The sequence below is a fragment of the Alosa pseudoharengus genome, unplaced genomic scaffold, assembly GCF_046254945.1.
Source record: "Alosa pseudoharengus isolate Yale_2024_CS ecotype anadromous, Long Island Sound unplaced genomic scaffold, YU_APseudo_1.1 YU_APseudo_1.1_scf_24, whole genome shotgun sequence".
Classification (NCBI taxonomy): Eukaryota; Metazoa; Chordata; class Actinopteri; order Clupeiformes; family Clupeidae; genus Alosa; species Alosa pseudoharengus.
Window position 1 is genome coordinate 11,764,703 of NW_027468689.1, and position 23,235 is coordinate 11,787,937.

A 23,235-nucleotide genomic window follows, 5' to 3' on the forward strand; every position below is an offset into this window, starting at 1 on the left:
AAGCTTCACTGGTCATATCTGCTGTGCTCAGTCACGAACTATATATATATATATATATATATATATATATATATATATATATAATATCATATTATATTATATTATATATATATATATATATAATATCATATTATATTATATTATATATATATATATATATATATATATATATATATATTATAATTATGTCATTATTAAGATGACATAATCACTTCTAATTATAATTAATTTGGGTTGCCAGGTTTTACGACAAAAGGGTTGAAATTGAAAGTAGCCCAAGTCATTGTGTGTAGGCTATGTATAGGATGTATCATACCCAATTTGGCAACCCGGGAAATTTCAGACTAACAGAAAAATGAATGGATCCGTGATTTTAAAATTAAGTTTAGGCTAATGATCATGCATGCAAATTCCGGGAGTTTCCCTAGAGGGCGCCGGGAGATGACCTTGAAATACGGGAGAAACCCGGGCGAAACGGGAGTGTTGGCATGTATGAATTGTACTATGTGTGCACCACACCGGAATCTCAGGTCAGTCATAGGGCGATGGCGTGGTAACCTCATACATGATGGAAACAATGAACAGTGTTCTTGCAGCAAAAACTCTCAGTGCTTTTGTTGGCGAGTCAGACTGCTTGTGGCAATGGGTTTAATAGCAGTGATGGAACAAACACTGTGAGCTCTTAGCCTATAAGCAGGAAACCCACACTGCTAACTCTACAGTTCACCACAGGCCTGCAGGTGTTGTGTAAGTGTGAATTGTTCTTAAGACACGTGTTTTCTTTTTTTCTATGTGTCTTGTCGTTCAGCTTGAGAAGAAAATAGTTTGTTTCGTTATAATTGATTTCATGGACCCATGTAATGCTGGATGATTAAATATCTCTCTGTAATGGTAGATTACAAATGGCAACGCCTATCTCTCTTTGATGGTAGATTTCAGATGGCTAAGCAAGATATTAAAAACAGGTCAGTTTCCTCTCCAACTAGGTGTATAACATTTGAATGGGTTGACAACGTCAACCCAATCATGTTGGGCAACATTTTTATTTGTTTGGTGTCCACATCTGTTTTTGACCGTGTATAACTGGCTAAATACAGTACTTATATGATACATCAGACAAATGAAGTCCTTACAACTGGATTTAACAGAACATATATTTTTTATAGGGTTCAACAGTTGTCTTATGTAGAACCTATTTTGAGTGGCAAACTAGTGGATGTAAATGCTCTCTATATCCAGGCTAAGTTGAGTCTCATAAACTACTTCAGAGAATTTACAAGAGCAAGCATGGGAGGACAAAACAGAAAATACGATGCACAGCGCTGTGGCATCTCAGTTGGTTTACTTGTTTCATGTCATTTACGATCCTTTTTTCAATTACACTAAGTACGTGAGACATTTGTTGAGACCTTCTTAGTTAATTGACTGGATATGTACTGAGTATGTGCCTTTTTAGTTCTGTGGTCCAATTAAACCACTGCCATTTTCCTGAGTCTCTGTTTGATCTGTTCTGATTAAACAACCCCCACACTCAAACAGAGGAAAATGGCTTCTGTCCAGAACGATTCAAAGTTAAATGAAATTCAGAGACTGGAAAGTGGTCTCCATATTCTCCTCCATACAAACTAACCCCAAAATGGGATCAAAGTATAATGGAATTGTCTGACTTCACAGTGTAATAAAATATATCTTGATGTGATTTTATCTTTCTCCTCCTAGGAGACACAGTCTCATTCTACAATTTTGGCCAACTTGCAAACCTTGTTTCTGAGAGATTCAGTCATTAACATAACCAAACATAAATGCCCACAAAACGGTGTCCTTGAAAAATAGATAGGGCTTCACTCACAAAAATGCTTCCATATCAATTCTTAAAACGTGTGGCAAATTATGAAATGGTAATTGCTCTTTGTGTCTTTATATAGGCACATTGTAAATAAGCTTAACCAGTAGAGAGCAGTGTTTGCCAATTTGCCTACTCTCAGTCGTCTAGCGATATACATTTAGGATGTCCATTCTGCTGAGCTTTGCTTTAACCAAGACAGCAACGTGCTGAAATCTGCTGTCATGACAGTTGCCCGGGCACAATGTACTGTTCAATGATACGGTCATACTGTAGCCAACTTGAAAGAAGCTGAAAGTTGACAAAGACCATTTTGGTTTGTAGTCTCAAGGTCTGGCAGTTTTGTGACAAATTGACTATAATTTTGATTTGGCGCGTCTGTGGCTTAAACTAAGGCAACTGCACAACTTTATGTGTTGCACACCCTCTAATGCGGGAAAATGCTTACATGACATAAACTGGTGAGAAGAGGGAAGTTGTACCACATTAATTAGGCTTCCCGTCTCCCCACTGCTGTAAGAGTTATGCTCCAGAAGTGAGAGAAGAGAAAATTTGTTTGTTTCCATGCGTACATCTTTGAGAAAGAAACTGGAAGTGGAGGTTGCCCACAGCGTCCAACGTGGACTTAACAGTGAAAATGTAGTGGGATGTCGACTTGTGAGAGTCGTCAATATTTCCACTCGATGCGTGTTTAATTATAGCCTCCTCTTCAGGATGAGTGGGAGGGGGCAAATGTTGTTTCTGGAGATCTGTAGCCTATTAAGTTTCCTTTTCTTCGAAAGGGTTTAAGTTTATGCTTGTGTTTGTTAATGCTATTTAGCAGATGCTTTTTGTCCAAAGTGACTGCAATAAACATTACATTAGCATTAAAATTAACAGTATATTGTAAAACCAATTAGCCTAAAATTACCAATATTTTTAAGTAGGTCGGGAGGGGATTTCCCAGAGACCAATCAACCAAGCCTGTTTACCATCAAAGACAGAATCACCAACAAAGCAACCTTACCAACACAGAACAATGCCATCAGAGCAGCCCTTTGAGAACATTTCACTGGTTATCAAGCAGGCACCTTTCTTCATCTGTGTTTCCTTAAGTTAAGCCCATGACACCTCTAGAAGGCTCAACAGTGGTGAAGACTCCCAGACCAGATCCACTCATGATGGGCTCTCTGCCAACAAATTCTTCGGTCATTCCTCTTCTTTCCTGTGACCGTTTATGATCCGATGAGCATATCCAAATTCTTCGGTTATTCCTCCTCTTTGCTGTGACCGTTTATGATCCGATGAGCATATCCAGAAAAAACGCAAATCTTTTATGAGAGCACCAAGACCAACAAATACCAGCAAATTCTTCCATCACTCCTCTTCGTTGCTGTGGCTGTTTATGATCCGATCTGCAACATAACCGGATAAACCATAGTCAGAGTGACCATCGGTTTATTGGTCACCTCCTTAACTAAAGCCTTTCTCCCCTGATCATTCAGAGGGACAGCCAGCTCGAGGAAGTCTCCTGGTGGTTCCAAATGTTTTCCATTTATAGATGATGGAGGCCACTGTGCTCATTGGGACCTTTAAAGCAGCAGATTTTTTTCTGTACCCTTCCCTAGATCTGTGCCTCAAAACAGTCCTGTTGTCTCAGAGGTCTACAGACAATTCCTTCGACTTCTTGCTTGTTTTGTGGTCTGACATGCACTGTTAACTGCGGGACCTTATATAGACAGATATGTGCCTTTACAAATCATGTCCAATGAACTGAATTTACCACAGGTGGACTCCAATTAAGCTGTAGAAACATCTCAAGGATGATCAGTGGAAACAAAATGCACCTGAGCTCAGTTTTGTGCTTGATCGCAAAGGCTGTGAATACTTATGTACAAGTGATTTCTTCGTTTTTGTATTTTTTTTATACATTTGCAAAAATCTCAAACAAACTTTTTTTTAAATTGTTATTATGGGGTATTATGTGTAGAATTTTTAGGATTTTTTGGTCAAAATGTGGAAAAAGTAAAGAGTACTTTCCGTATGCACTGTATATCCACTAGTCTTGTGTGTGCTTGCCAGCCACATTCCCTTTCTATACCAGTTCAGCATACTGTAACTTCTTCCTTCTTTGCTTGTTGGTTCTTGCTTGTTACATTTCGTTACATTTTAGTAACAAATAGGTTCCATTCTGTGCATTAGCCTGATGAGTGATGAAAGTTGCCTATGAAGATGAGAGGCATTTGAAATTAGCGTTCACAGGCATGATTAGAGAGACACTTGGAGACGTGCCTTTTGTCAGACAGATATTGGGTTTCTTTGTTTTGGTTGTTTGGTTTTGATGCAATGGTCACATTTCTGTTTGAATACAGTAACCAAGAATCCAAGAAAAAATGGAAATTGCTGATGACAAATTCAGTGATGCCATTCCTGGTCTCGTCCAAGACCACAGATGCCCGTGTCGGGAACGGTCCACTGTCAGTGGTCACTGTTCAATGTCGCTGTTATGATATTTGTTGGCTTTCCACTATGACGGGAAACAAATGTACTGTGACATCCACCCAGTACATCACCGTTCTGGCTATTTTAGTAAGTCAAATGTAAGACATGGGCTATCGCCTGAAAATGTTTGGGTTCTTTTTATTTTTCAGATATTAACCTATAGCTTACTGTAATGTTTTGCTTTACCCATACCTTAGGCTACAATGACAGTCAGGCTACATGTTGGTCAGTTGTTTGATGGGCAGGCCATTTAGCGGATAACAATTAGGCCTAATTGTGTATGTTGCCCATCACTGTTTTCACTTTCAATTGCTGAGGTTAACCAAAGCAGAGAGAAGCGTACAAATAGTGAAAAATGAATAGGCTAATCCAAATGTTGATGGACATCGTAAAGCTATAAGCAAAGAACCAAGTTAGGCTACTATAGCCCTGTGTTAAACTTTAGCTACCTGCCACATTAATCAACTGTCTTCTGTTTGAAGTGATGCATCTGATTGGCCAAAAGCTTTTATATCTCACTGAAGGAGCTGAAAGAGCTAACCATGAGACTGGTGGGTCTCTCACTCACTGTTGGTGAGGACAGCTAGCTGGTGGTAAACTAGAATGAGGAACTTAAGGAGTTAACATCTTCCACTGTGGCCGGTCTTGTTCTGGTATCACAAAAGAGGCTAACAGGAAGGAACTGCAGAACCAATTGCCTTGAGTTAGGGTTTACATATATAATTTATTGTTAGTAGAAGTAAAATGATAGTTATCCTTTATAGAACACTTTTTAGCATACTTAAAAGTATGCTGGCTGGTGCTTTGTATTTAGATCAGTTTCAAAATACCGTGAGATCCTTTCCATGTTTCATCTTGTGTCAGTGAGAATATATTCTGTGTAGCCTACTTATTTTATGAATGTTCCTCCTACACAAGGTGCACCCAGTGCAGTGCAACACCATGCATGACAAATGCAGATGCTTGATAGCAAATGCAAATGCTTAATGGAGTTTTGGTATCACATGCTCTACTGCAGGGGCGTCAAAGGTGGCTACGGCCCGGGGGCTAGATCCGGCCCACCAACAGGTTTCAGTAAAGAAGTATATCATCAAAAAATAATTGATACCCATGCAGTCATGGCAATTACTATGAATGAGATCTCATTCTAACAAATCCGGTCAACTGCCTAATATGAGTCTGACACCCCTGCCTAGGGTTTTCTCGATTTGTTGACGAAGATGGTTTTTTAATTTGTTTAGCGGTGTACTGTACCTTATAATATCACACCACAATACATTTCTTGAGTGTGCATCCAAATGTGTTGATCCTTAAGCAACACTAAAAGTACTCTATGAATGTGAAACCATGAACTTCAGATGCGTATTGTAGGTCTGAGGCTTACTGTAAGTGCTGTGCGCTTTTAAAATCATGCTTTCTGCAACCCGCTGTTTTTTTATGATGCGTGCGCCTCAAAATTGCCACTGAAGAATGCCACCGTGGAGCCCCTCCAAAGCACCGTCCTGACGCAGAGACTGGTCAGCAGCCCATGTAAGTGTTTTAAATAGGCACCGCATCTGGGCCCAGAGTGTCCTGGCGCTCAGTCCCAGCTGCAGGCTTGTAATTTGGGCCGCTGCTGCTGCTGCGTGGAGAGGCTGTGGTCGGAGCACATTCAGCCCTGGCTTTAGGCATCTAGATGGGAGGGTCTGAGCTCAAGCCCTCGCCACATAGAGAGGAAGCGGCCTTGCTCTCACGGCAAACCGCTGACATGAAGCAAGAGCACACACACTCAGAGATCCTCAATGGGTGAGTCTTTTGTTTTCAAATGGGACGGACCGGTTGTTGTCATTTGAAAATGGGTTGTGTGAATGACCAGGTAGGTGTCGTATGAATGCTGAGATATTAGTCTGGTTTTGGTGAGTGTGTGGTCTGAGTGAGATGTATCAGACCATAGCTAGTGGATCAGAGTGAGTCTTACAGGACAGGCTGTCAGGACTCTGGTGCATTTGTAGCTAAACAGGAAACAGAGATCAGAGTCCTAGGTTAAGTAAGAGGCAATTTTATCTAGTATGGCAGAATTGTAGGTTGTGTAAGTGCCACTTTTATCTAGTATGGCAGAATCCTAGGTTGTGTAAGTGCCACTTTTAACTAGGCTATGGCAAGGTGGATTAAAGAAAGCAATTAGTGAATATCTGGAAATTTCATTTTTTGTTAAAAGATCATTTGGAAAATAAAATCTAAATCATTTGAGATTTGAGAGTTCTGATAGTTTTTTTGTTTTGTTTTTTTGACGGTACAGACCATACCAGCAAGCACATGTATTGAATATAAATAAAACAGTTCAGTTCGACTTAAAATTGATATCATCGCTATTTGATATTCAAGCTAAATAAATACTCAGAAATGTAATTATTGTAAGCAAAGCATCAGCCTCTGTTACAGCAATTCAACTTTACTATAAGAAAGACTATATTACATGCTGTAGAAATTGTAGTTTTCTTTTAATTGTACTAGTAAACATTTCATTATGATCCGTTCAGCCCTGACTGGTACAAGTTTTATAAGGCTATAGGAAAAATCCTTGAAATTGATCCTTACATTTAACCTACAAGTTACAATGGCTCTTTGTCTGATTATGTCTACAACTGGACAACATTAAACTGAGTTCAGTGGTGGAAATCATAAACAATATCGTTCAGCATATACTAGCAATACAGAGTGTTTTGACCGCGAGAGTCAGGTCGTGCCATCAATCATTGATGATTCTGAGAGGATAACTGAGATGATCAGGTGTTCTCTGATTCAAAACCATAACCAATATCAACAGGTGAATTTTGGCAGTGGGTCTCAATCTATTCCCAATAAATTCACCACCTGTATACAAGTGCAGTTGCTTTGCTCAACCCCATTTGTCTTTCAATTCAAATGACTCAGTGTGGCGTCTGTGGTGGAAAGTCCCATGCTCAGGCCACTTAGCCCCCTTGAAGCCATGTTGTGAGGATCGTGAGTCTTCTGTGCTGGCCTAATAGGCAGAGAACAGGAAACAGCAACTGTGACATGACGGCTAAGTGCGGTTTGGGTTAGAGCGAGACAAGGGGCTGGCCGGATATGACAAGCCCTACAGGGCCCCTCACAGTGCATAATCTCCTGACACTGAGACATTATCAATTAGCTCCCAGACTGTCACTAGCTTCCGTTAGTCTGTCCGTCCAGCGGCACCGTTTTGGCTGGACAGTAACATGGTTGAGTGGATGTGCGAGACCCTATGGCTCTGTCGGTGAAAAAGAAGGGATTCGTTGGCTCAAGTCACCCTAGTGTGAAAATGTGTCTTGATCGCTATAAGTAAGTAGATATTTAACTGGCTTGTTTTTAATACCAATCTGCAGTTCAGTGTGTGGCCCTAGTTATTAATGACGGGATGTGCTGAAAGATATGATTTTTGTTCTACATGTTCTAAGTTCTAACTTGTTCTAAGTCTTTCTCTTCCAGTAAAATAACAGATTTTTAGGCGAAGGTAAAGAACATCCTATGCTGAGAATATTGGAGGTGAATGTATGCTTCTGGAAGTGGCTTGTTGTTGTTGGTCACAGCATTGTTGTGGTTTCCCTTAACACTACCGTCAAGGGTTTTTGTTTGATAATCAGATGAGAGTCACTGTGCTGTGTGTGTGTGTGTTGCTTCTTGATTTAAAATGGCTTCTCATCCAATGCAGATGCAATGAAATCACAACTTTAAAAAATATGGTCTCAGTTTTTGTGGCTTGAACTTAGCACAAGGCTTTCGGTTTTCTATTCTCAGAAAGGCTATAATTATTGTTAAGAGCCAACTTCCTTTTTTAAAAGAGGAAAGCACATATTTGGAGCCAGTAGGAAGTGATGCAGGGGGGGAAAGCCAAGTGTAGCAAATGGCAGAAAGACTACTCAAGAATCTGTTTCCGTGGTGCAAAGTCAGGCTTTCACAAAGAACAACCTGAAAATAATACACAAAGGAATAGAGAATGTTCCTACCAAAGCTTCCTCTTTGTAATGCGCTTGAATGAATGCCCTCAATAGACTGCTCATTTGTTTACATGCAACACCAATTGTTCATCCAAACTCCTCCAAGTATCCACTCTAACCAGTAAACACGGAGCTGTTACACTGTGCAGAGGAGGATTCTGGCTTCCCTTTCAGGCTGTTAGAAATGGAAACGTACCCTCACTGCCTGTCAAATAATGGGGTCCCTTATTTTGAAAGCCAGGATGACTTTTGCACAATGGTGTAGAGTTAGCTGACCTTTCCCACGTGGACAACTTAAAGACACTGCCGTCTTCATGGACTAAATAGAGTGACAACGCGGGGAGCAATGCTGTATATCCTAACCACCACTGTTTTTGAAGTCATGCTGACACTCATGTGGAACAAATGGCCTCAATGTGAGTGCAGCGCAGGTCAGGGTCAAGCTGATTCAGCGAGGTCAGAGACCTCAGTTAAAGACCCGTTTCCCCTTCCTTTAGTCCAGCCAGGGAGTCGGCATTAGCTGATAATTTACATGTTTATGTTCCTGCTACAGGCTGTAGTTCACTGACACTGGATTAAGAGGCTACTTGACAGTGAATCAGTAGGCCCGGTCACAGACACTGGATCAGTGGGATAGTGCACTATTCTGGAATGAATTTGTTTTGTAAAATGCAAGGAAGCCACTCCAGTGCGTACACTGTTCAAATTGCTAATTGGTTTAGCCATGACCATGACTGCTTACTTTTGTTATTCTGTATTAGTAGGGCTAATACTTTTACAAGACAGGCCTATTCAAACAATTTCATGTCATTACGCCATGAACCATATCATATAGATGTGTCCTCTGAAATAAGCTACATTCACTTAGGAAATGGCTTTAAATAGTGTGAATGACAAACACCACAACATTACAACTTCATGATTCAGAGCAGGTCCATACTATGTTATCCCTTATATGTGTGTCTATGAATCACTGCTATATTTGTTTGAACTGTTGTCATTGTCATTGTTATGATGGATCACAAGTGCTTTTGGGGTCAAAAATTTAGAGAGCTTTCACACACACACTCACACACACACACACATGTGCGCGCAGCAGAGCATGAGGGTTGTGTATATTACGTCCATAGGGCTGCAACAATTAATCAATTCATCAATTAGTAGTCAACTATTGAATTAATCTCCAACTATTTTGTAAAATGGATAATTGGTTTGGGTCATTTTGAAGGAAAATACCTCCAAATTTGCTGATTTTAATCTTTTCTGGTTTTAATTACTCCTTAATGGCAGTAAATATCTTTATATCAAATATCAAAACAAGGGATTTGAGGACAAAATTATGGGCTTTGGGGAACACCAATCGGCAGTTTTCACCATTTTCTTATATGTTATAAATTGAATGTCAATGCCAATTTATTTATATAGCACATTTTAAAAACAACAAAGGTTGACCAAAGTGCTGTAAAAAAATAAAATAAAATAAAACAATACAAATACTAGTAATTGAAGCAGCAATTTAACAACTAATTGATTAGCTGTCCACAAGAGAGCTGTTGTCATGGTGAGATATATGGAAATACAGGGTTGTTAAAAAAAGTTCTGTATTACTCTTTCATTTCTATACATGCGCTGCATGTTACAAAGAAATAATGTTTTTGTTAACTCAGCAAATTCTGGCTGTATGTGGCTTGCCGATGACTGCCATGGAAATTCCTCGAGCTGTCCTTTTGGGTCTTTCAGTACCGCGACCTTCCTTTAGAGTTTTACCGATTCCACTGGCCTGCTTACCACTACACAGGCAGAGACCCAACCCCAACTTATGGCAACTTATAGCATTGCAAGGAAATCAGAGTGGAATAAACCATTATAGTCATCATCTGACAGTATTTACTATGAGCATGACAGCATCTCAACTCACAGAATCAGGACAGGAAGGCTTTCTAATAAACAAAAGTCAGCTGGTCCTGGAGTCTGTGGAAATTAGAATGACACCGATAAACTCTAAACTGACCCTGCTATTGCACAAATTCCAAAGAAATCTGACAGTGGTTGTGGTTGACTGACCAATTGTATAGTAGGATATCATTATTTGACTGGCTTTAAACCTTCTCGTTAGTTACTCTTGAAGTCACTCTTGTTTCAAGTTTCACCATCACATCCAGTAATAGACAAAACATAAAGGATATAACATAAAGGATATAAAAATAACATGTAATATATATTGCATGCAGTCTGCACCTCGAACTGCACACACAGAAGTTAAAGATAATGTTACATTTACTATTCTGATTTTAATGTTTGTCTGCACATTTTCCTCACATTTATCTGTGAACAATGGAGAAAGATGCCAGGGTCTGAGAGGATCTAAGACAACCTTTCAAAGACAACACTTCTGGTCTTCACCCTTCTGTGGTAAACAGTTGTACAAAAAGCATGAATAGTCATCACTGCATCAAGTGTCATCTCAGATTGACCTATTGCTTATTAGATGACCTGAATGGACTCAGAATGGACACATGCATGGTCATCTTGTGTCATGGCTGTATGACTCATTGAAACCCACTGTGTGGCAGAGTGGAATGGACTCACTTGTAACATCATGAAATTGAAGTTTTTAACTGAAAGCATTTTTCAGTATTAAAAAGCCAGGTGCTAATGTTGCATAGTCATGAAGCTTGTCAGAGATACAGGTACAACTACAGGTACAACTTGCAGATTTTAGAGCCTGTTTTAAAGCGTTTGTGTTGCATCATAACATTATAAATTTCATGTTCATGTTATACTGGACACAGTGGTCGTGGTTGTAGATGCGTAAATGTGTATATATTAAATGATTTGTTGGGTCATTCTGAATATATTATATGAATATATTAACGCCGTGTTGGGTCATTCTGTGATACATCAGTCGTGGGTTGTTAGTTGGAGAATAGCTTGTTTTGTGTACAATAGATTCATACTTTTTGAAGTAACTTTGACCATTAAGTGCACGTAGATGTAGATGTTAAGAAATCCTCTGAGCTCTAAATTAAACCTTATGGTCAGACATGCAGACCTCTTAAAGCCAACAAAGGAGTAGAGTGTGTGTGTGTGTGTGTGTGTGTGTGAGAGAGCGAGAGAGAGTGTGTGACTGTGTTGGTGTTCCTTCCCTTCATTAATCTACTCAGTGGACAACCCAGCGTTTCAAAAACTGTCACAGGAGTAGAAATGGATGTTGCTTTTGGCCCTGAAGTTCCGCTGGACAGCCCCAAGTGTTTAGCATAGACTAAACTCATCTTATTATTTTAGTCTCACAGTCCACTATAAGACATCCGTCGTTATCCCTTAAGTTCAGACTGATTTGGAGATAACAGAAAGCTTGAGGCCCTTAAATGTTTCCCGTTAGAGACTCCGTTACTCGGAGGAGTAGTCTACATTCCTGCATTCTTCTGAGAGGTTTAAGCCTTTGTTCTGCTTACTGGGTTAAATTACCCCTGCAATCTGGGCCCATGTTCAGTCAGAAAGCCTGACTGTGTTTGTCCCATAGCATTTAATCTTCCTTATCCACCCCACCCAGCATCTCCAGGCTCATGTCAAGGGGAAATCAGATACCTCTCGGGTCAGTCTAGGGGATTTTTTCGGGCCTCCGTCATCGGTTTGGTCTCAGGTCTTGCTCGGAGCTACCCAGCGCCGCCGCAAAACTGAGTAGACCCACAGCCAGAGTCATCAGGGAGACGGGAAGTGGGAGACCTAGCGAAACAATCAGCAACTCCAAAGGGGGCACGCGCATTCCAGGGGAAGCGTCCCAGCTTCCTGACTGAGCGCACGCATCCGCTTTAGGCTCAGGTTAGTCAGCTTGAGGGGGCTCCGGCGCTAACAGCAGCTCGCGCTGGCTGGCTGGGTCCAGGCACTAGGCACTCTGACTTACACCGGGCCCTTATTTTGTGGTGGAAAAAACTCTCTCGCTCGTACACGCACGCAGTCCTCCGCCCTGCCTGAGGCGCAGAGGCAGCAGAGGCAGCAGCAGCAGCAGAGCGGAGAGGCAGGAGCAGAATGGGCGAGAATTCCCCAGTTCCGAGTGTGAGGAGACAGAGGAGCAGGAGGTAAGAACCTCAGTGGATGGAGAGAGGGGGGAAAAGGGAACAGACGGAGTGTTATTCTTAACCCCTGGCACTGGTGAGTCAGCGTTCTGACGTGTCTGAGCGACTGAGACGGGCCCTGTGGCCCAGAGAGAGTGAGAGCGGTGCTGTGTGGTTGCCTGACGGCGTGCGCAAATGCACAAGACTAAAAGTAACGTGGTTGAACGGCGCCTATCTTCTTAATCTAATTTGCTGTAAATAACTAGTCAACTGAGGCTCTGTGGTCATGTATCCTCCTGAGAGAGAGAGTTGAGGAATGGCTTAAATGGCGGATCAGGCACAAATTAATGCAGTTTCAAATGAAAGGCTGTCTTTCCTTTCTCTTACACTTCATTCATATCTACAATGCCTTTGTTTACTTTGTATATTTAACCGGAGTATGAGAAATGCTTACAGCATAATGACATGCATTTTTATTTTCAGTCAAATGACTAAGTGTAGATTTCCTCTTCATGCTCGGAGCTGAAATAGTGGTGAGTTGGTCTGGGAGGTGCCCTTGGTGAGCTTCTCTCCTCTGATAAACAAATGATGGGCTTGGGATGAACTCACTGACCACAAGTGTCTTCTGAAGCTCTGAAGACAAAGACAGGGCTTGATCTTCCACACAGAGTTAGTCCTGTTACAACGACATATTGTCTCCTTTGTCGCCTTTTTTAGTCATTGTTGTTGCTAAGATAAGAGGAAACCCGAGAGTAAGCGTTTGCATTCCAGTAAGTTATTTCACTGTGCCTATAAAGTTGCGTTTGTGAACTTGAGAGAGAGAGAGAGAGACTGTTTTCTTGAGCTCTCTGTCAATGGTCAATATTATATAGGCTAATATATATAATTTGACCATGATGTTAGATTTGTTTTGTGAATCACCATACGGGTATCATATCATGTGTCAATAGAATCTTAGCAATTCAATCTTGTCAATAGAATCTGAGCATGTTCTAATCCAGCGTTTGTCCACCTTTTCCGCAGGAACATGTCAGCACCTCAGCTTTCCTGGCCCGTTCCCATGAGGGCCATCGGGGCCCAGAACCTTCTGACAATGCCCGGGGGCGTCACCACATCCGGATACCTCCACAAGAAAGGCGGGAGCCAGTTTAGTCTCATGAAATGTGAGTCTTTTGGTCAAGTTTGGTCACTCTCTCTCTCTCAAGTTTGTAACTTTAGGATTCATTAATGTCTCTCATATTTGTAACAATTATTAAGTAGTCTTCCAGTACTCTAAATTAATACATTTTAAGATTCCTGATGTCTGTCTGTTATTATATCACCCATTCAGTTCATTCCATTTTATCCTGTTTGAGTATTGTCAGTCTGTAATAGAAAAAGTGTAATACAACATTTGTATCTGATGCAGCATCTTTCTTCTCTTGCTCCTGTTCTCAGGGCCCTTACGCTACATAATAATTCACAAAGGATGTGTGTACTACTTTAAAACCAGCACCTCCGCCACACCACAAGGGGCTTTCTCACTCAGTGGTTACAACAGGTCAGTATGCGACTGAAGGAGAACGTTTCTGAACTCTGTCAAGCTGAGGGTCCTGTTCAGCAGTTTGTTAGTGGGCTGTATTGCAGCCACACACACACACACACACACACACACACCATACACATTCCACACACACACACACACACACACACACACGCCACACATACACACACACAAACACATGCCACACACACACACACACACACACACACACACACACGCCACACAGACACACACACACACACATGCCACACACACACACACACACACACACACACACACACACACACACTCACACACACAGAGACACACACACACACACACATATTGGGCTGTACAAGCTGTACTAAGTCTGGTTTGTACTAATGCCTCATTTACTTTGAATATGCATTTGAGGGGGAACTACAGAAACAAACTGTTTCTATTAGAGCCTACCTGCAGAGCTGTTGGGCTGACTCAGATTCACATGAAGCTTTCCATTTTATTTTGTTGAACATGATCTTACTGTAGAGAACTAACTCCACTGTTGGCATGACCGTGTGTGATAAGTGGATCAATTTGTTGCAATACCTCTGTTTTGAGAAATGCCTACAGTTTGCTATAGGCAGAGTGTTCTAGTGAGCCAGGGCTTCCTTGTGGACATGTGATTGCAAGGTGCATGTGTGTATTTCAGTTAGCCTATTATCTGGTTTGATTTGCATTGAGCTCAATGAGCATCAAACCAGCTAATAGGCTAACTGAAATACACACCATGCCCATCTCTAGGTATGGTGAAGGGTATGTGATGATGTGTGGTTATTTTAATTCCAAAGGCCAAGGGAACTTTATCAGGAAGCATAGTATACCTGGATCCATTAAATAACTGGCCTGAATACTTATGCACCATGTATTTTAATGAAGAACATATATTTATTTACAATACATTAAGACACAAAGAAAATTGGTGTCCTTAAAGGTTGGATGTTTCCTCATTTTTTTAATTAAGGCATTAAGATCCATGTGCAAAAGATGATTTTTTTTTTATTCCTCTTTTTAGTCAACTTTAGCATGGGGCTGAATACTTTTTATAGGCACTGTACCTCCTAGACAAATAACGTTTCAGAATGTGGTCTCAAATATGGTGTAATCTATAGGTGTAATCTATAGGAATTTTAGCATTACATCCGTGACATTTAATTTACGTCTATACTCTACAAGTGTAGGCTATCTCTGGTTCTTTGACAGGATGCTGTTTGGACTAACCACATTACTGTTACTTTTTTTATATAGATGGAACTTCCTCTTACGACATAGGTTATAGTGCCAACCAGTTTCATTTCAATGCATTTGGTGGAGCTACATATGAGTCCTTTTGGCATCGTGACTTGATGGAATGTGTCCGGTTTTAGTCATCTGAACATGTTCTGCTCCTCTGCAGTGCAGAGAACAGTGTACATTAGACCCACTGTAAGTGCAGTGCATATATGAGCACATATGTGCACTGCCACTCAAAAAAGTAGGGGCATTTTGATTAGATCTTTATGTTTGTGGGAGAGACATTAGTGTCTTATTACTGACTAAATGGGCAGATGGGCATGATCATGATGAAACTTCTGAGGTGATGCAGTCATCTTGTTATGCAACTTGCAACAGACACCAAAACATATTCACTGAAGATGTTAATTTGCATTTAACTTAAGCCATGCAACGCTTTGCTCAAAAGGAGTGTGTATTATTTTAACACCTACATGCGTATGGTTTTATGTTTCGATGTTTCAAAAGTAGGCCTACTGAGCCAGCAAAGGGTGCTGTTTGAGACCACTGGCAAGATTTCCCCCGAATTAAACAAGAAATATCCCCGTCAAGCAGGGTACTTTCTGAAGAAAAGTTTCTGTCCCTGTCCATAGTTCACTCCAGTTTGTCTTTTCCTTCCTCCCTGTTGTGAGCACGGGGGTCAAAGGCAGCGTGGCTAATTATTGACCACAACTACTCCTACGCGGCGGCAGCGGTGTATAAATAGCCATTTCACATGGTTGCATCATGCTGGGCTTTGCCTGCGTAGCCTGTTTCCATAGCTAGGCTGTGTAGGCCTAAAGCAAGACATATCACAGCAAAGAACAACCAAATAATTGAAGACAGAGAAGGATTGTATCTGACAGTATGCCCTCACATGTTGTTTTGTGTCTTAAGACGAACATGTGTTTTAGCATGAAATCGTGAGCATAAGTCAAGTTACAAAGTAATACCTTAACCGGTTGAGGAGTGAACTATTTCGTTGTTCCTTCTAGAATTCTCATTTTTCATGTACTGTGATTGGATTTGCAGGGTTATGAGAGCAGCGGAAGAGACAACATCCAGTAACGTGTTCCCCTTCAAGGTCGTGCACTTCAGTAAGAGACACAGAACCTGGTACTTCTCTGCAGCCAGCGAGGATGAGAGAAGGGTAAGGGCCGCATCTGTGTTCACTAAAGAGGGTACATGTTGAGGCCATAGAATAGTCATTTTCAAGGCATGATTAAAAAACTAGTCATTTGTTACATATTAGTCATATGTTTCAATTTATTTGATTTGTTGACAGAAATGGATGTGTCATTTGAGGAGAGAAATCGACCACTATAATGACCGCAGAGACACCTGTGTTCCGAGGTGAAAAACACAACCCCTCTCCCCTCCTCACTCACACACACACACACACACACACACACACACACACACACACACACATGCATGCATACTGAGATCTGACATAGTTCAACTAATGAGCTAGTCCTCGGCTGAAGTCGTCACACACCCTCTGCTTTGCATTGCCTTTGCCTACCTGAGAGAATGTATTTAGCAGTTTGCTTTTGCATCTGGACATCTGAACTGGACAAATAAGTTGTTTAATTTCATAGTGCATTTGTACTCCAGAATATGTTTTTCACCCCCATAATGCAGTTCCAGAAGCTACTACCTTCTTACAAATGGGACATGGGGAAAAAGAGACCCCTGGGGGCAGCTTGAGTTGTTGCACATAAATGACACATGCTGTGGTGACCGTTTCTGTTCCGAGCAGCTTTCTCTAGGGAGTCATGGAAACTACGCACACACAGTTTCCGATCACTGAATGTTTGCTTAATGTGCACTCTATCTTCTGCTGGATAGAGGTTTTAGATCTCTTGAGCTTTCACTTCCCTCTTCGCCTATGCACACAATCAACACTTTTGTTTTCAAATGGATGGATGGATGGATGGATGGATGGATGGATGGATGGTTTGATGGATGGATGGATGGATGGATGGATGGATGCAGGGTTTGATGGATGCATGGATGGATGGTTGGATGCAGGGTTTGATGGATGGATGGATGGATGGATGGATGGATGGATGGATGGATGAATGGATGGGTTTAATGGTTTAATGTTACTGACTGTTACTGTTCCCTGGACAGTGACTCAGACTCTGATGCGGAGAGTTTCTATGGGCCAATTGAGTGTCCACTGGACATCACTCACACTGCTGAGAATCCTGAAGGTGGTAAGTTCTCTAAAGTTCACCATGATGTCATAATAGAATGTAATGGGCTCCTGAGCTGAGGAAACACAAGCCAGCCTTTTGAGCAATGTTGCTGGCCAAACGTTGTACTGGCATTGATATTGGGAAGCAAATGTTTCTCTGGAGAGCATTAATCATCAGAAGGCAAGTTGTTGTGATCATCCAGTGACATATGGACATATGGAAACATTTATGTGGTTGCTCAGCAAGATTGCTCAAAAAGTTGCTCCATGTATCATCACTTGTAGTCTTCTCATTTTGATACTGGAATGCTGTATTCAAGTGCATAATCAGAGATCATTACGTAATTGTGCAATGCATTTCTCTCTGAGATGTGCAATTACTTGAAAGAAAGTACTTTCATTAGTACTTTAATTGGGTTGTTCAGGTGTCAAATCTTCATTAGTTAATGTTTTTCATTTAGATTACCTCCTGGAGGAGGACTCCGATGAAGAGGATTACCTGAAGCCTGATGGACCATCTCCAACTTCAGGTACAATCAACGGAACTGGGAAAACATTTATGGTGCATATATGAAAATGGGTCTTTCAAGAGGGGTCTAGCATACACTTAATTAAGTGGTTCTTAGTTATGGTCTGTATATTATGATGTTTATTTCTATTAGGCTATTGATCATTGATATTGCGTTGACATTATTGTTAATTATTGCTATTTTCCTTAATGTAGTCTTCAAAAGCATCTGCTAAATCATATAACCATAACCATAACCATGAAAATAAATACTGTATTGTGCATTGCAGTCTGTTTTTTCATGAGTAAATGCCTACATTACTTGAGTACTGATTCAGGTCAAAGGTTAACTTTAGTTGTTTTTATTTGTTGTTTAGGTCGACCCATTGCGCCCCCTCCCTCGTACCCCCCTCCTCCCGTGCCCTACCATCCCCACCCAAACTCACTGTCCGCTTTCTCTAAGGGGCCCCCACCCACACCTCCACCCGTCCCGAAGAAGCCGCCCCCATCCTACCCTGTGCCCACCCCATGTAGCCTACCCCCGAGCTTTCTCCCACCAATGCCCCACACGCCAACACCCCCCGTGCCCAAACCCGCGGCCTTGCGGGGCCCTCCCCTTCCATCCCTGGACAGCCTGAAGAAGCAGATCAGCACACGGACGGCCTCCACTATGCCCCTCATGGAGAGCCGGGACCGGAAGCCCAGTCCCTCCGAGTTTGCTCCGGCCCCGGCCACACTTCCGTTCGTCAAGAAGCCGCCCCCCTTCGCTCCACCCAACAGACCCCCTCCTCCTTCTGTATCCAACCACGCCCTCCTCCACAAGCCCCCACCTCCCATGCCTCCCAACCCAGGTGCCAAGCCCCCGAGCCAGCCGCACGCCACCTCGCCCAACCTCTCTCTGGTCAAACCCAAGCTAACTCCTCCCAAACCTCCTCTTCCGGGCCAAGCCATGCTCACTCCAAGAGGACCTTCACTGCAGTAGGCACCTTTTTTTTAATGTCTGTAGAACAAACACTGCTAAAGACCACCCATAGGCCATGTTCAATATATTTAATGAATGGCAAACAGCAATAATGAAATAAAATATAGAGGAGTTATTTTCACAAGGTCAGTTTTACAGTATGTCTGAGGTATTTATATTAGATGGTAAAGATACAAAAATAAATAAGCTTTAAATGTAGAGTACTTGCATATAAAATCTACATAAACATCTAAAGGAACCAGAGGTTTATTCTTCAGCTGAACTTTTGATGGCCCTCAATGAGGAAATCTTTGTCATAACATGACTGAAATAGTCGTATTATTTCTACGAGGCTGTAAATGTTTAAAAATATGTTGGTCCACCAGAAATGGGACTGAGGTCATGGTCAACACTTGCCTTTCTCTCCAGAAGATCGTCTCCAGATGGGCAGAGCTTTCGCTCCTTGGGAGACGAGATGCCCGGCGTGGTGAAGAAGCTAGCGAAGCTGAAGAGGGGAGCGGAGGACGACTCTGACGACGACTATGAGAACGTAAGTGAAGCTCACACACACACACTTATATACCTACACACACTCACACACACCCACATACACACACACTCACGCACATACGTACACACACACACACACACACACACACAAACACACACACACACACATGCACACTTACATATACCTACTCGCACGCACGCACGCACGCACGCACACACACACACACACACACACACACACACACACACACACACACACACACACACACACACACACACACACACACACACACACACACAGAGGGGCTTCCTGTCCACACTGCAGCTCAGCTGCACACTCACACATTTTTATTGATGTGTGTCAGCCATAAAGACGCTACAGAGAAACCATGGCCTAATCTTACTCTGGAGGAAACCAATATATGTCAAAGCTGCATATGCCGAGACTATATCAAAATAAGACCTAAGCTCTCATATGTGGTTTACATGCACATTTGAGTCTGAGAGCACATCAAGTGGAACATTTAGCAAGGCGTGTTGAGCAAGACTAGAACTGTTCAGGTTAGAAGCATTGTTGGAGTTGATTTGGCACTGAACACTGAACCATAGGGGTGCACTACAGTGTCACTGAATGTATACACGGAGTTAGGAATGTGAAGGGACGTCTGTAGTTCTTTGGACATTAATATAGGGTGTTTGCAGATCTTTTGCATGTTTACTTTATACTGTACATCATGTACCGGTATATCTGTTTTCATTTTTACTTTACATATATCTATTTAGGTGCAACTGCCAGATTCAGTGTTTGTGGAGACAACCGAAACCAGCATTGTTGAAAGGTAAGGCCTTCCACTGTACTCCACACCATAAGGTTATACCATAGTTTGGGGAAGTTTTTTTTTCTAGAGCCAGTATTAACACAGGATGTCATGACTTACAATTTATGTCAAAATACACCCAAATGAACAGTTAATTAATTTCCATTACAAGCCTGGACTGTTGACCTTTGACAGTGTGGTGTATGAACTATTGCCCTGCAAAACTGTTTTTGCAAAGATTGTGTGCACGGATGTTAGTATATGTTAAATGACAGTGCCATTTACGTCAGTGAGTATATTTAAAAATGAATGGAAATTCCACTGTTATTTCAATGCACAAACATCCTGATGTAGGCAGATGCGAAACCTTGTTTCCACTCTGCCACTATACTGCTACCTACTGGTGCAGGAGAGGAGTTACATAAACAAGCCCTTAGGGGGAGTTTTAGCTTGCACCATTCACAAATTTTAGTGAGGACTATGCTTGCCTAGCAGTTTGTTTGGAAAAGTACATAGATCATGAATAATTCTAACCCTAAATGGACTCTCTAATAGGACTCTTTGTGTGTGTGTATGTACACAAACAAAGGTTCTCATAGTGCCCTCTGGTGCTTAAATTAACCTTCATTTGTTGTCTCCTACAGAATGTTTAAAGATTGGTGTGGTAGCTGTCCGCAAGATGGACTTTACTGCTTCCGCAAGTCAGGAACTAAAACATCCAAGGTTCATTTCTCTCAATACTATTATTTGTACTGTTTGTGCAAGGTTGAGTGTGTGTGTGTGTGTGTGTGTGTGTGTGTGTGTGTGTCTGTGTGTGTGTGTGTGTGTGGTGTATGTGAGAGAAAATGTGCATCTATTCACCACTTTTGTTTCTATACATAGGTGCTTGTTGTGTGGGATGTGAGCTTAATAAAAGCAAGGAACTACAGACTCTTTGAAGAGGTGAGTTGTTGTGGGAATAACATCCATCATCATTCTAAACCCAGACAAGGTGACGTGTCAAAACAACCATAATGTATGTGTCATGTAGTGATGATATTTAACAGTGCAATACCATGACATCCTAATACAGCTCAGTAATCATACATGTGTAGCCTGCATGTCACTCTGAGCTCCCACCTGACTGTTGTTCCTTCCCTCCCAGGACTCAAAGTTCTTCCTGGAGACGGACTGCACCTTTACCTCGCTGGCCGAACTGGTAGAGTACTACCACGGCCATCCGCTTCCCAACCACGGTTCGCTCTGTTTGCAGAAGCCATACGGCTACACTCCACCCAGGTGACCTCACCTATCTGCCTGCAAGGGACTCATGTCACATACCAGTGACTAACTGGCTGCCTGCCTGTGCACAGCGGCTCCAGACTCCCATGCCTGGAGTCAAGCACCCCCTGCAGGATGAGACTTGTCACTACAGATGGCCCCCTCATCATCACCCCGTCACGTGGGAGGACACATATAATGTCTGTGTGTGTGTGTGTGTGAGTGTGTGTGGACGCTGCAGGGACAGAGGAACAGGATATACTGTTATGTTCATTCCCTCTGAATACCCACATTCTCCGCAGTGGACTGAAGAAGGGTCTGGAAACTGCAAGTGGCGATGAATCATGTCAGATTTGTCGTGGGGTTGAAAAGGCCAAGGGCTCAAATGCCAAGGCAATACAAACTGCTGTTGACTGCCTTGACTGGACCCCGTTAAAAAGGTTGAGCTGGAACAGATGTTCAAGAAAGACAAAGGAAGGAGCATTATGAGGACATCACAGTGTTATGTTGTTTGAAAATGTGTGTGTTCTTTGCGTATTTGAAACGCCGCACATAACATTACAGATCTGCTGAGGTGTAACGCCTGTAGCTCATTGAGAAATTACTTTTGAATAGAGGGGACATTTAAGGTGTCCTATATATTCATATCAGAAGGACGCTATCTATTCTGGGTTACAGGTTCATGTACTGACACACACTCTCCTGTAGCTCTGCTAGTGGAGCAACTTGCAAGTAATGCCAAGGTCATAGAGTTCAGACACACAGACACTGGTAAAATGTAAACATACTTTGTACTGTTATGTAAATACATGCATTTGTAAGTGTGCTAGCAAAACAGTATGTACATTATTACAGTATATTTTAATAATAATATTTGTAAATTAAAGGATTTGTATAGTAAATCTGAGCAAAAATGTGTTATCACACTAACATCAGAGTGGCTTCTCTTGAAAAGCCTTGGTATAATAATTTCTATTTCTTATTATCATAAATCAAATATGCAAAGAAGCAGCTTCTATGTCAATGAATAGATGAACAGGCTGTCTATATTGCCTCCAATCCCTTATCCTTTTCTACTCAAACACAGAAATGTTACACATTGCATTTGCAATTTAGCAATACTAGGTCATTGTACATTTCTGCTAAATATATATAATAATGCAATTTAGTATGTATATGTATAATGTATAGGTTCAGAATGAAGGAAACATATATTGTTTTTCATTATGATACATCATAAAGAAAAGTGTTCATGTTCATTTAGATTAACTGAAACTGTATATACTGTATGTCCACTCTAACGATGAACAAAGAAACCTATTGCAAATTGCAGTGAGATGAGCACAAGACAGCAAGGTGACTGGCAGGCAGGCAGAGGAGAGGCTGGAGTGCAGCACAGTACAGGATGGAGGCAGACTTAGGTGCAGTCTTTCCTGGGGGAACCAAACCCACACAGAGGCATACATACCAACATGCTGGTTAACATGTACATTTATTCATTTAGCAGACACTGTTGTCCAAAGTGACTGACATATGTCAACTATATTACAAGGGATTACAGAGCAACTTGAGGTTAAAGCAACACCAAAGAATTTTTCCTCTGTCGCACGCACGCTATTTGTTTATCCAGCAACGGCTTTGCAAATAACGATGTCCATAGACAAGGTAGAATATGTTGCATGATTTTATGAAAGTACGATGTATTGCAACATCATACAAGTCAAATTTGTAGTTTCTTATGTCTCATTCCATCGAACTACAAACCCGCTACCCGATCTGGCAAACTTACATAGTGCGGATATAGCCG

At 41.6% G+C, this 23,235-nt stretch overlaps 1 protein-coding gene across 6 annotated transcripts; it reads left to right on the forward strand.

The window, feature by feature from the left end:
- Positions 1-571: 571 nt before the first annotated feature.
- Positions 572-22,615, forward strand: sh3bp2 (SH3-domain binding protein 2). Of its 6 annotated transcripts, none has more exons than XM_076303155.1 (13): positions 572-747; positions 13,380-13,519; positions 13,794-13,896; positions 16,201-16,318; positions 16,454-16,521; positions 17,305-17,390; positions 17,833-17,901; positions 18,257-18,857; positions 19,270-19,390; positions 20,134-20,189; positions 20,813-20,891; positions 21,051-21,110; positions 21,313-22,614. In XM_076303155.1, the coding sequence occupies exons 2-13, from the start codon at positions 13,384-13,386 to the stop codon at positions 21,448-21,450; spliced, it is 1,635 nt and encodes a 544-aa protein (XP_076159270.1). In that variant the 5' UTR covers positions 572-747; positions 13,380-13,383; the 3' UTR covers positions 21,451-22,614. The 6 variants fall into 6 exon arrangements, with proteins under 6 accessions (XP_076159270.1, XP_076159268.1, XP_076159265.1 ...); XM_076303153.1 differs by lacking the exon at positions 572-747 and adding an exon at positions 6,145-6,179; XM_076303150.1 differs by lacking the exon at positions 572-747 and adding an exon at positions 7,409-7,645 and having other exon boundaries at positions 19,273-19,390; positions 21,313-22,615.
- The last annotated feature ends 620 nt before the right edge of the window (positions 22,616-23,235 follow it).

Bases quoted from the DNA above. Each gene is read 5' to 3' on its own strand.
- sh3bp2 (XM_076303149.1), top strand. From the start codon at position 7,569: ATGGCTCTGTCGGTGAAAAAGAAGGGATTCGTTGGCTCAAGTCACCCT. The intron at 17,902-18,256 runs GTACAATCAACG...TTTGTTGTTTAG, and splicing joins TGGACCATCTCCAACTTCAG to GTCGACCCATTGCGCCCCCT. The intron at 20,190-20,812 runs GTAAGGCCTTCC...TGTCTCCTACAG, and splicing joins GAAACCAGCATTGTTGAAAG to AATGTTTAAAGATTGGTGTG.